The sequence below is a fragment of the Rana temporaria genome, chromosome 1, assembly GCF_905171775.1.
Source record: "Rana temporaria chromosome 1, aRanTem1.1, whole genome shotgun sequence".
NCBI lineage: Eukaryota > Metazoa > Chordata > Amphibia > Anura > Ranidae > Rana > Rana temporaria.
The window spans coordinates 347,127,989-347,141,928 of NC_053489.1; the positions used below are offsets into that span (position 1 = coordinate 347,127,989).

At 42.7% G+C, this 13,940-nt stretch overlaps 1 protein-coding gene across 1 annotated transcript in view; it reads left to right on the forward strand.

Annotated features, from left to right (window-relative positions):
• The first annotated feature begins 414 nt into the window (after positions 1-414).
• SRP72 (signal recognition particle 72) overlaps positions 415-13,940 on the forward strand; it is a 45,337-nt gene continuing 31,811 nt past the window's right edge. The window contains exons 1-4 of the mRNA XM_040362046.1: positions 415-620; positions 6,972-7,092; positions 11,727-11,850; positions 12,024-12,167. Of these exons, the coding sequence (XP_040217980.1) occupies positions 506-620; positions 6,972-7,092; positions 11,727-11,850; positions 12,024-12,167 (504 nt within the window). The 5' untranslated portion in view covers positions 415-505. The remainder of the gene's footprint in view (positions 621-6,971; positions 7,093-11,726; positions 11,851-12,023; positions 12,168-13,940) is intronic.

A 13,940-nucleotide genomic window follows, 5' to 3' on the forward strand; every position in this document is an offset into this window, starting at 1 on the left:
CACGTATGTAAGTTACACAAAGGTGCTGCTGTTGATTTTATTTAAAACAAAAAAATCGAACGCTATCAACACAGAGAACGGAAAACAATCTCCATAAACCATGCGCATAATATCATAGTTCAGGAAGCGGAAGGGCGTGTATGTACAACAAGGCCCCGCCCATCAGCCTCTGCTGAAACGTGTCAGTCGCGAGCGCTTGCTCGGAAAATTGAATCTTCAGCTGCCATCTTTGCTGAGGTCAAGGCAACCCATGCAGACGAATGACTGAAATATAGCACGACAAATATTAAGTCAACGTAGCTCAGTCGGTTGATATACCTGTAACTCTCACGTAGGTTTAAAACGCAAAGCAAAGTGTATCATATATATGGATAGTTCTTCAGTTTAGCGCAGTTCCTGCCCTCAACAAACATGGAGTGAGGTGTTGTCGCGAACTTGACGTCATCATTACTAGACGTTCTCCCCATCGTTACTTTACGTGCCCGTACTATTCCAGAGGCTGAAGATGGCGAATTCCGGGGCCGCAGCAGGCTCCGGTGCCCTGGCGTCTCTGTGGAGTGATGTGAATAAAGCGGGACAGAACGGGGACTTCACAAGGGCTCTGAAGTCTATCAATAAGAGTAAGTAAGGGCAGCCGGCACTGTCCCATGTGTTTGTAAGGCTTGTGACAGGTAAACATTGATCTGTGGGTATGGTTTTACTGAAGCACAGATTACACATTTGTTTATAGAACATACATTTTTAGAAAATGAAATAGTGAAACACATTCTCCTTCCTATGTACTTCTGCTTACTGCAGAGTCACTGGGAAGTCACATCATGCCTAGACTGCCCTGCATTATGTGTCATGAAGTGTGGAGGACTTCTGCAGACTTTATGAAAGATGAAGCTTTGAGGATTTTATTTACAATACCACCTTCACCATGTAATCTGCTGGGGAAAAAACAGATCTGCTCCCTGCAGTATGACCGGATCCTACTCTGTGAGTTGTCCACATTATTCTCACGTAATTCTCAACCAAACACATGCACTTGTACATTTTTTGGGCTTTATAGCCACTGGTGCTGGATGCTGGCTTCTCCATTTGAACGCAATCTGATCACGACAAAGGCTGCTTTTCCCTAAAATAGTTCCAGGGTGTACAACTACTTTAAGAACCATCTCCTAAACCTCCACAGTTTAGGAGATATTTACAATGGAGACGTGCACCGATTTCAACGGCGCAGGCGCACTTTATAAACAGTGATCGTGCCGTTTTCTAAAGGAGGTCGTGCCATCACTGGCGGCTCCGGTCAGTCACAGAGCGGGAGTTCGCGGCCCCAAAAGAAAGAGGGATGAAGATGGATGCTAGTTGGGACAACAGTGACATTGCAGGCTTCGGTTTCAGGTAAGTGACAATAATGGGCTACTATGCGATACATAGTAGCCCATTATGCTTTACCTTTGCAGCGAAATAGAGAGGAAGTAAAACCCATCAGGGTTTACTTCCTCTTTAAGTCATCTGTTTGTTCTGCAGTTTCCATGGTGCTGCACATTTGATCAGTTATGACACCAGATGTTTGGCTTGACAGCTCAATTCCTTGATGCCTTGAATATAACTGTTTTGGAAAACTGTAAAATCGCTGGGTTTAGTTCCGCTTTAAGGTTACTTTCACACTTCAGGCGTTTTAGTGCTAAAAATAGCGCCTGAAAACTGCCTCCCATGCCTCCCCAGTGTTAAAGCCCGAGTGCTTCCATACTGGGGCGGTGCACTTGTAGGACGGGAACAAAAGTCCTGCAAGCAGCATCTTTGGGGAAGTGTAGGAGCACTGTATACAGCGCTCCTACACCACCCCTGCCCATTGGAATGAATGTGCTGCACTTCGGAAGCACTTAAAGGAGTTGTAAAGGGAAAACTTTTTTTCCTTAAATAGCTTCCTTTAACTTAGTGCAGTCCTCCTTCACTTACCTCATCCTTCGATTTTTGCTTTTAAATGTCCTTATTTCTTCTGAGAAATCCTCACTTCCTGTTCTTCTGTCTGTAACTACACATAGTAATGCAAGGCTTTCTCCCTGGTGTGGAGTGTCATGCTCGCCCCCTCCCTTGGACTATAGGAGAGTCAGGACGCTCTCTACGTTTCAGATAGAGAAAGGAGCTGTGTCTTTTTTTTTTTTTTTTTTTTTTTTTTTTTACCTTTACAACCCTTTTAAAGCGGAGTTCCAGTCACAACATTTTTTTTTTAAAGTCAACAGCTACAAACACTGTAGCTGCTGACTTTTAAAGCGGAGGTTCCGACGATTTAAAAAAAAAAAAAAAAGTCAGCACCTACAAATACGGCAGCTGCTGACTTTTAAAAAATGGGCACTTACCGTTCCAGCGTGCCCGCGATGTCAGCAGCCGAGGCTGAGCAATTGCTCGGTCCTTGGCTGCTTCCACCGCCATCCTCGGTGAGGGAATCGGGAAGTGAAGCCTGACGGCTTCATTGCCCGATTCCCTACTGCGCATGCGCGAGGATCGCGGCGTGCCGTCACTAGTCCCCGCTCTCTCCTGGGAACAGTGTTTCCCAGAGGACAGCAGGGGTGAGTGACGTCGCAGGCTGGATTCCCCGCGGGGATCAGACCTGGAAGTGGTGCAAATACCTGTCTCAGACAGGTATCTGCACCCCCCCCTCCCCCCTGAAAGGTGCCAAATGTGTCACCGGAGGGGGGGAGGGATCCAAAAAGCGGAGGTTCACTCCCGCTTTAATAAGGCCACTTGCCTGTCCAGGAAGCCAGCGATGTCGCCCCCCCACCGGCCCAGTGTGAAAGCAGCCTAAAAGTGGGAATAAATACTCCTATCATCTTCAGCCAAGGAAGCTGCAATCTTAGGGCCAGATCCACAAAAGGGATACGCCGGCGTATCTACTGATACGCCGTCGTATCCCTGTTTCTATCTATGCAACTGATTCACAGAATCAGTTACGCATAGATATTCCTAAGATCCGGCCGGTGTAAAAGTTTTACACTGTCAGACCTTAGGATGCAGTACCGCGGCCGCCGCTGGGGGGCATTTCTCGTCGAAATTCCGCGTCGGGTATGCAAATTAGCACTTACGGAGATCCACGAAGCGGTTTCCCTTCGTGAAGTCTCCATAAGTTGTTAGTTTTGCAAACGCAAAATTAGGGCTACTTTTACAAAGTGTAAAGTTAGTACACCATGTAAAAGTAGACCCTTCTTTCCCGTGAGGCTGTCCAATTTTTTTAAAATTTTCTTTTTTTTCCCGACACAACTTTTTTTGCCCGGCGCGATTCACAAAACTCGGCGCAATGTAATTTCGCGCAATGCACGTCGGGAAAATCGCGTCGGGAGCATGCGCAGTACGTCCGGCGCGGAAGCGCGCCTAATTTAAATGGGACTCGCCCCATTAGATTGGGCACGCCTTGCGCCGGCCAGATTTAAGTTACACCGCAGAAAATTTCTAGGTAAGTGCTTTGTGGATCGGGCACTTAGGTAGAAATTTTCTGGCAGTGTAACTTAAATACGAATATTTTAGGGTCCTTTCACACGTCCTGTCAGTTTCTTTTTCCGCTCCGTCGGCTCAGCGGGGACCCCCGCTGAGCTCTCGGCGGATAGGGCGGTCCCCGCACACAGTGCGGGGACCGCCCTGTCTCAGCTCCGCTCTGCCCTATGGGGAACCGGATGCAGACGGACCGTGTGTCCGTCTGCATCAGTTCCGCTCCGCCGGACGGAAGAAAAATAGGGGTTTCTTCCGTCCGAAAACCGGATGCGGACGCTAGCGGATGCTCCATCCGCTAACGGACGAGTTCCCATAGGGATTCATTACAAGTCCGTTAACGGACTTGTAATGAACGGACAGGCGGAACGGACATGTGAAAGGGGCCTAAGTTACACCCGCTGGCTGTGGATCTGGCCCTTAGTCTTTATTTGATCTTCAACTGTCAAATTGCTGCACATGTGATCAGTTATGATACCAGTCATTTGATGGGTTGACAGTTTGGTTGAGAGCACAACCAATGACAGTTATATTCCTGGCATAATCTAGGCATGCAACTGTTTTTTTAAATTAAATTAAATTGATGGGCTTGTTTCTACTTGAGGCTCGGTTCACATACACTATATTGCTAAAAGAAGGGACACCTGCTTTTACACGCACATGAACTTTAATGGCATCCCGGTCTTGGTCCGTAGGGTTCAATATTAAGTTGGCCCGCCCTTTGCAGCTATACCAGCTTCAACTCTTTTGGGAAGGCTGTCCACAAGGTTTAGGAGTTTGTCTATGGGAATGTTTGATCATTCTTCCAGAAGCGCATTTGTGAGGTCAGGCACTGATGTGGACGAGAAGGCCTTCCCCGTTCTTCACTGTGGCGCTGTCATTGATCATGTGTTCCCTAATATAGGGAAACATGATCAATGATGTCACACGTCCAGCCCCGCCCCCCTACAGTTAGAAACGTATATGAGGTCACACTTAACCCCTTCAGCGCCCCCTAGTGGTTAAGTTCCAAACTGCAATTGTCATTTTCACAGTAAACAATGCATTTTTATAGAATTTTTTTGCTGTGAAAATTACAATTGTCCCAAAAATGTGTCAAAATTGTCCGAAGTGTCCGCCATAATGTCGCGCTCACGAAAAAAAAGCTGATCGCCGCCATTAGTAGTAAAAAAAAATTTTTTTTAATATACAAATGCAATAGAACCATCCCCTATTTTGTAAACCCTATACATTTTGCGCAAACCAATCGATAAACGCTTATTGCGTTTTTTTTTTATTTATTTTTTTACCAAAAATAGGTAGAAGAATGCGGCCTAAACTGAGGGGGAAAAAAAGTTTTTTTTTATATATATATATATTTTTGGGGGATATTTATTATAGCAAAAAGGAAAAAATATTGCATTTTTTTTAAAAAATTGTCTCTCTATTTTTGTTTATAGCTCAAAAAATAAAAACCGCAGAGGTGATTAAATACCACCAAAAGAAAGCTCTATTTGTGGGGGGAAAAAAAGACGCCAATTTTGTTTGGGAGCTGACCGCGCAATTGTCAGTTAAAGCGACGCAGTGCCGAATCGCAAAAACTGGCCAGGTCCTTTTACTTGCATTTTGGTCTGGGTCTTAAGTGGTTAAAGTTTGTGTAAACCATTATCCAGTGATGTCACTGGCCTCAGGTGATACACGGCAATAAAACAAATCCTCCTACATAAGTTGGACCTGTCTATCTGTAGTCTTCATTTGTTCAAATAGTTGAATTTTATAAAGCTTGTTTGACAGTTCAGAAAAGGGAGCAGAGAGCTGAAGTTATAATCTGTAGAGCTCAGTAAGGAGAGGTCTGAGAGCTGATTGGAGGGAAGGGACACACACACACACCCTTCACACAGGAACAGAGCTGAGGCTGTCAACCAGCTTGAGCTCCCTCCTCTGTCACCATTTTTCTCTTGGTGTCAGTAAAACTTGTCAGAAGGTATTCATGATGAGGGCAGAGTGATAAAGCAGTGGACCTAGGTGAGCTTAATTGAGACAAGTGCATACTAAAGAGGCATATGCTTTGTCCAGATTTCATGTCTAAGATTTACAACCACTTTAAGGTAAAAGGGGGGAAAAAAACACTAACTGTCCTACTCACACCCATCCCTAAACACTTACTGGACTCATCTTGCTGCTTTAGGTCCATCCTGGCTGCAGAACCACTCTCCCATCTTCCTATATTCATAGGAGACACTAAGAGTAGCAAGAGCCATAGGCTACTGCTGCTGTCAGACAACCTCCTGTGGGCAGGGGGCAGCGTGTGTTTTATTGATGCACACAGGCTAGCTCAGGCGTATGCATGTGCCAAAGAGGCAAGGGACCATTTAGTGCAACATCATTGCACAGATCAGATTAGTACAACCTTTTGTTTAAAAAAAAAAAAAAAAAAAACGGCCTTAATATCAAACAGTGAATTGGATGTGACCTGGCACACTCTCTTACACATGGAAGACCTCCATCCCTATATTGGTTTATAGAAAATTAGAAATTGTGGGACTTTATGTGAGGCCCGCCATGTCAATATAGAAACGGGATCAATGCAAAAATGAAATTACAGAACATGATTTATTGTTGCAAACTAAATTCATACCAAATTCTTGAAAAAAATACTTACACTAAGATATGCTGCTCATAGCATGCAATACAATAAATAGATATGATGCATAATAAGAAGACCTAGTACCTCGACATCTAGTGGCCCTTGATGCGTTTCTTGGCATTACAAATATTCATCAGGAGTGTATCGGCATTTTTTAACAATCGATATCCATTTCCACTTTCTAGTATATTGCATCATTACCCTCCTAATGAATGGTTGTAATGCCAAGAAATGCGTTGAGTGCCACTAGATGTCAAGAGATACTTGGTCTTATGTACATGTATCATATCTATTTATCAACTGTGCAAGGACCGCCCTGTCTTTTCTCCGCTCTCCCCTATGGGGGGATAAGAGGAACACGGACCGTCTGTCCGTGTTCACCCGATCCGCCAGACGGATGGAAAAGTAGGTTTTTCCTCCGTCACACTTTGGCTGTTCAGAGCGGGTCGGATGTCAGCGGGAATGTCACCGCGGCTCCATAGAGGAGCACGTTTACAGCCACTGCAAGTGCTGATCGGATGCTAATTTTCCAGCATGCTCTTTCGATAAAAGCTGATCGTCTCTGTGAACTGGAAGATATTCAACATGTGTGTACCACACTTGAGTTGTGGCCCTTGTGCTGATTTTTCTGTCTTGTGATTTATTTGGCTGCACATATGCTCTAATTATTCTAATCTACATATTCCTCCCTTGTGATTGCCTTTACTAACAACTATTTCGAAAAAAGCAAAAAAAAAAGTCTGCATGCATGAGTTATGCATTTGGAATAAACTCCCAAATTTGTAACACTGTTCTAGTCTTTTGCTGCTATAAAAAATTGTATATTTTTTTTGCGTTTAGTAGCAACTTATGTTTTTCTTTGTTTTTCTTCCAGTATTGCAGGTGGCAAAGGATGATGTTAAAGCGCTGCACTGTAAAGTGGTTTGCCTTATTCAGAATGGAAGCTTTAAAGAAGCCCTTACTGTAATTAACAACAACACTAAACTGCTAACCAGGTAAAGTCTTACAGCCTTTGTGAACAGGTTAAATCATTGGTTTGTTGTAATACAGCAGGTTGCAGAGTTTTATTTTACCTCAAGTCTGCATATCTCCCCTTTGTCTCTATGCTGATACTATATATGGGTAGTTTTCATCACCTGTGATGGGAGACAGTTTGTTGTGAACTTTATACCACCAAATGTGAAATTCTTCACACAAAACAGCTGCTGTGTGTTAAAGTATAACTGAAATGTCGTCTTCTTTTTCTTTTCTTAAAACACAGGGACGACTAAGTACTGTGAATGCAACTGTTGAAGTGTACCAACGTCCCAATAGTATGAAAATGGGAATTTAATCTGGACTAATGGAAATGGACTTTTGGCTGTACAAGTAAAAAAAATCTATAAATATTTATTCGTAAAAAGGATATACGAAGAAAATTATATACATAACTTTGTGAACAAATGTTAGTTATATGGTATATACAGCGCTGTTACCTAGCCAGCCTTTTGGGCATGTGGTAGGTGGTTTAAAACACTGTTGTATATGGAGGTAAAAAGTTTGTGCCAATGCATGATTTACTGAAGAACGGTAGTGTAAGGTAGGCGACGGTTACCCCATCCAAAGTCCCCTTAAAGTGTCCCAGAGTCAGGTATGACTCCAAATATTAGAAGACTTGTACGCTGGATAACAGGGGGGAGAAAGTAAGGTGAAAAATCGCCACCCCAGCACAGAAAGGAGGGTAGTCCTTTAACGAGTGCAGTAATATCTTGGTATCCGGAAAGTGGCACCAGAGGGGAGCACGGAGGGGGTAATATGTCCGTGTCGCACTTCCACGTGCAGCGCGTGGAAGTACCTGTCGCCTACCTTACACTACCGTTCTTCAGTAAACCGTGCATTGGCACAAACTTTTTACCTCCATATACAACGGTGTTTTAAACCACATGCCCAAAAGGCTGGCCAGGTAACAGCGCTGTATATACCATACTTTATTACTAACTGTCTGATCCACATAATTTTGCGGAGACCTGTTCAAGCTACCTCTATGCTCCTGATGAAGCTACCTCTATGCTCCTGATGAAGCGACCTGTACATGAAACATGTCGAGAGTAAAAGCAAGATTTACCATTCCGCATATCAAACTCAGTCTCAAGGATTAAAAGTTTATTTATACTCTCTGGTGCTATATTCTCATGAGTGTATTTGCATAAGTATAAGCTTTTATGTATTGTTCCTTTATAACATGTACTGAGTTAATATGCTGATACTGTACCAGTACCAAGTTATGTATATAATTTTCTTCGTATAGCCTTTTTACGAATATTTATTTATAGATTTTTTACATTTATTACTTGTACCGCCAAAAGTCCATTTCTACGAGATCTAAGAAAAGAAATTGATTAACATATAAGATGGAATAAATCCTCTTCCCAGTGGCACCACAGTGATTCCAATCACTTTTAAAGCCTCGTACGCACGGTCGGACATCCAACAAATTGGATTTTTGTCTGAAGGGAGTTGTCCGGTCACACCCATAGCATACACACACTCTGACTTTTCTGCAAACTTTTCTAAAACTTTCCCAACATCACATGTTTTTTTTCTGCTCTTTACCGCCACCCTTTGATTAACTTCTGCTATTGTTGGTTAATTTTAACATTGGTTCTGAGCATGCGTATTTGCACTTTGTACAAAAGTCCAATGACTTGCTGTACACACGGTCGGACTAGGCACCATCAGACTTTTGTTGCCGAAAAGTTTGTCCGTTTGCAGACCGAACTTTTTGGTCCGATGAAACCCGAAAAAGTTGGTCCGATGGAGCGTACACACGATCGGACAAATTTGAAAACTTGTGGATTTTGAAGTTTGTTGGCCGAAAGTCCGACCGTGTGTACGGGCTTTAAGAAAAACCTGTTTACCGGATGGCAAGCAAAAAAGGCATGTGGCTATAACCTAGCCAAGGCCTTTAGCTTGCACAGACGAATATCACTGGCCGAATATCCCAGGATGGATGGCTGTAGATCTCCCAAGCCCTGGCACCATCTATGAAGTCTGTGGCTGTTAAACCCAGCAATTGACCCAGAAAGAAAGACGGACCATAGCGTAATACAGTCTAATCAATTTAATTTATAAAGTATTGCACTTTCAGTACACTAAACAGTTTGCATATAAAAACAAGCCGGCCGGCAAACGGAAGCCCGTCGTCCTAGTACACAGAGTGGTGATGTCAGCACCTACACTCCTTAAGACGCGTTTCGTCATACATGATGTTGTCAATGGTTCCCTCATTCAGCCAGTGATTGTCTGTGCAAGCTAAAGGCCTTAGCTGGGTTATAACCACATGCCTTTTTTGCGTGCTATCCAATAAGCAAGTTTTTCCTAGGGTGGTGGGGCACTTTTTTATTGGAATCAATGTGGTGCCACTGAGAAGAGGATTTATCCCATCTTATATGTTGATCAATAACATGCTGTTTTCATTAAGAATTTTCCTGCAAGATTTGGGACTATTTAGCGCAGCTTCTATCATCTTTCCATCTATTGTGTATATCCCACTTCAAACTGCTGCTTTGTTTATATTATCTGTGTTGGTACACTAACGCGGTTTCTTGCTTTCAAAGCGGTGTTCTGCCAAATTCTATTTTTTTTTTTTTTAATTCAGCAGCTGCAAATACTGCAGCTGCTAACTTTAAAAAATATGGACACTTAGCTGTCCAAGGCGCCCACGATGTCCTCGCCCAAAACCTAGGTGTCCCTCAGCTCTCGGGGAGGCGCCGCCATCTTCGGTAAGGGAATCAGCCTTGCGGCTTCACTTCCTGGTTCCCTACTGCGCATGCGCGAGTCGAGCTGCGCAATCTCACTGGTCCCTGCTGTCTTCTGGGAACTGTGTGTCTCCCAGAAGGAGGAGAGGTTGGACATGGCCTAGATATCCATGGGTACTGCAGCTATCTATGCCAGGAAGTGGGAGAAAATGTCTGTATTACACAAGTATCTGCTCCCATAACCCAATCCAAAAAGCGTAAGTTCCATTTTAGGGTGGAACTCCGCTTTAATACTAACTAAGAATAGAAAAGTTTGTGTAGTTTTAGTAAAAGATGCTGGGCACAGACAACACTCAGTTCACTAAAATGCTGTGTGTTGGCAGAGCTTAGGAGCGGAGTGCATGTTGGGCAATGGGTATTCTGTACTTGTAGGGTCTTTAAAGGATAAGCATGCTGCACATTACACCCTGCACCTGCTCTAACTTTTCAGCAAAAAAACACACCGCTCTACCCACACAGCCAGTTCAATCAATTGGACTCAAAAATGGATGGCAAGCAAAAAAGGCATGTGGCTGGCTATAACCCAGCCAAGGGGTTGTAAAGGAACGTTATTTTTTTTTTCCTGAATAGCTTCCTTTACCTTAGTGCATTCCTCCTTCACTTACCTCAACCTTTGATTTTGGTTTTAAATGTCCTTATTTCTTCTGAGAAATCCTCACTTCCTGTTCTTCTGTCTGTAACTCACCACCGTAATGCAAGGCTTTCTTCCTGGTGTGGAGAAAGCCTCTTGAGGGGGCGAGCAGGCAAGTCAGGACACTCTCTTTTTTGCAGATAGAGAAAGGAGCTGTGTGTTAGTGGGCATCCTGACACTCCTGCTCGCCCCCTCCCCCCTCAAGAGGCTTTTCCACACCAGGGAGAAAGCCTTGCATTCATGTGTGGAGTTAGACAGAAGAACAGGAAGTGAGGATTTCCCAGAAGTAATCAGGACATTTAAAAGCAAAATTGAAGGATGAGGTAAGTGAAGGAGGACTGCACTAAGGTAAAGGAAGCTATTTAGGGAATTTTTTTTTTTATTTTTTTTTTTTTTTTTTACCTTTACAACCCCTTTTAGCTTGCACAGACGATCGCTGGCCAGATTAAAAAGGCTTTTCAAAATCTTCTACAGCCTGTGGTGGCTGGATATTGTAGGCACAGAGCAGCTGTTCGGACCAGTGCCCCTTAGTAAAACTGGAAAGACAACACCGTCCTGTTCATTTTGAGCTACACATGTACAGTGTACACTTTCATGTCACAGCCGGTGATGTAATTATAGGCAACAGGACATTGCACTTTCCCATGGCACTAGGGGGTGCTAGTTGCAGTACCTACTGTATGCTGATAATAAATTGAGACAGAACCATTCTAGGCTATGGAAGACTTTGGTTTTGGTCTACATTCTTTGAACTGAAGGAGAGTCCTGGCTGGAAGATTGGTTTAGCACACCTTCCATCTATACCCATATGGGCCAGTGTAGTGTGATTTTTGTTTTAGCCATAGAGGACCAATTCTTTAAAGAACAAGCTACACAAAGCCAAGTATCCTATACTGTCATAAATGTTGCATCTTTCCCACAAGGTTGCAGGTTTTAGGTTACAGCAATATGCTACAATTTTAGAGTAAAACTATTGAGTTTTAATTGGAAATCAATAGACACCATAGCTATGCAAGTTAAAGACCTATTTATTCAAATTTACATGCACATTTATATGAATTGATTACAAGAAAATAGTGAAAACGTATGTCAAACTGCAAAGTGTGTAGTCATAAAATTACTATTGCTCTTTTTTGCAGCCTGTCTCTAAAATGGCTGATTTAAAAAAATATATATATTTTATTTTGCCTTTTTTCTCTAGTGATATAATAGCCTTTGAAAAGGCATACTGTGAGTACAGGTTAAACAAGATTGAAAATGCTTTGAAAACCATAGAAAACACCCCTCACAAGACAGATAAACTGAAGGAACTCCAAGGACAAGTAGTAAGTGTTTTTTTTTTTTTGTTTTTTTTTTGTATTTATTTTGCCATTACCCACTTTATCCGGAAAGTTTGCAGTTCTTAAGCCAAATAATTTGCTGTTCTAGATCAGCAGTGTCTATATGCATGTATTTGAATTTATATATTTACATATAGTATTTTATTTTTACTATTAAGCTGTATAGGTTGGAACGGTATGAAGACTGCTTATCCGTTTATCGAGATATAATTCGTAATTCACAAGATGACTATGATGAAGAAAGACAAACAAACCTTTCTGCTGTTGTTGCTGCTATGAGTCTTTGGGAGAAGAAACCAACTGTAAGAGACTTTCTAACTGTGTGTGTGTGTGTGTGTGTAATTATATAATTTGTTTTATTTCAGTTATTTACCAAATCATATTCAAGCTATAGCTCTACAATGGCAATGTGCTGAAAGTGCACGCTCTCAGGTTTAATTTTGAGGGTACATCCAAATCGGAGGAAGGGTTTAGAGGCAGACGGTCCTTTTAGGTGCTGTTTGTTATTGAGTGATGGTATATGCTGGGTGATACCAAAAATAAAGAAGAAATTCCGCGCTGGAAAATACACAAAAAACTTAAAAAAATGCAAGCCAGCACTGGAGGATAATTCAAATAGAAATCCCAATAGTGATCAATGACAATAAAGTGCAGCGCAACAACATATAAATTAAATAATAACACAATTGATGATCAGATAAAGTGTACAAAATTATATATAAATATAACTCTAATATTAACACAAAAAGAAATCCATAAAGTGCATCAGTGGAAAAAAGTCCAAAAGGTGCTCCAAATAATGAAGTGACTGATTGTGATTAAATCTCAAAAAGCTGTGATCGACAGGAAGGTTCCTTCACCAATAGCTAAAGATGGCCCCTCACCTCAGCCATTCGACCATGGCTAGGTCACAAAACTTTTGAAAAACCTCCAAGGTAAGTGTAAGGACACGTCCAAGCTTTAAAGGTTACCAGCAGGCAGCAGACAGCTCAATACTCCCAACGACCACGGAGAAATTTTCCTTGGGTCCCTTTTCCTCTTAATGTTACTGTAAGGCCCCGTACACACGAGAGGATCGATCCGCTGGAATTTATCTGTGGACCGGTTTCATCGGATAGATCCGCTGCTGTGTATTAGGCATAAGAAGAAAGGCGTGTAGGTGTCCAATGGCAGAAGTAGATCTCAGTCAATGGATACATAGGCATTCCATAGCATGGTGGGTAGTTCAGCTGAAACTCAGCATTGCATCCAGGTCCAGCCCCTTGGGCAGCAGAGATTCTTATAACCTTTTTTCTTGTTCAATACTTTTCTTGTTTCAATATAGATAGGTAATTTGAAATACAGAAGGCGGTAGAGACTGTGTTCCTTTTTTGTCCTCCTCATGGACCTACATCACGTTTTGTTCCTGCTGGCGTCCGTTTGGAATATTTCCCGAATGTTTGGCATATCATCCATGCAGCAGAGCTCAGGGCTGAGCTACGAGAGCTCGTAGCTCAGCCCTGAGCTCTGCTGCATGGATGATATGCCAAACATTCGGGAAATATTCCAAACGGACGCCAGCAGGAACAAAACGTGATGTAGGTCCATGAGGAGGACAAAAAAGGAACACAGTCTCTACCGCCTTCTGTATTTCAAATTACCTATCTATATTGAAACAAGAAAAGTATTGAACAAGAAAAAAGGTTATAAGAATCTCTGCTGCCCAAGGGGCTGGACCTGGATGCAATGCTGAGTTTCAGCTGAACTACCCACCATGCTATGGAATGCCTATGTATCCATTGACTGAGATCTACTTCTGCCATTGGACACCTACACGCCTTTCTTCTTATGCCTAGTACACAGCAGCGGATCTATCCGATGAAACCGGTCCACAGATAAATTCCAGCGGATCGATCCTCTCGTGTGTACGGGGCCTTACAGTAACATTAAGAGGAAAAGGGACCCAAGGAAAATTTCTCCGTGGTCGTTGGGAGTATTGAGCTGTCTGCTGCCTGCTGGTAACCTTTAAAGCTTGGACGTGTCCTTACACTTACCTTGGAGGTTTTTCAAAAGTTTTGTGACCTAGCCATGGTCGA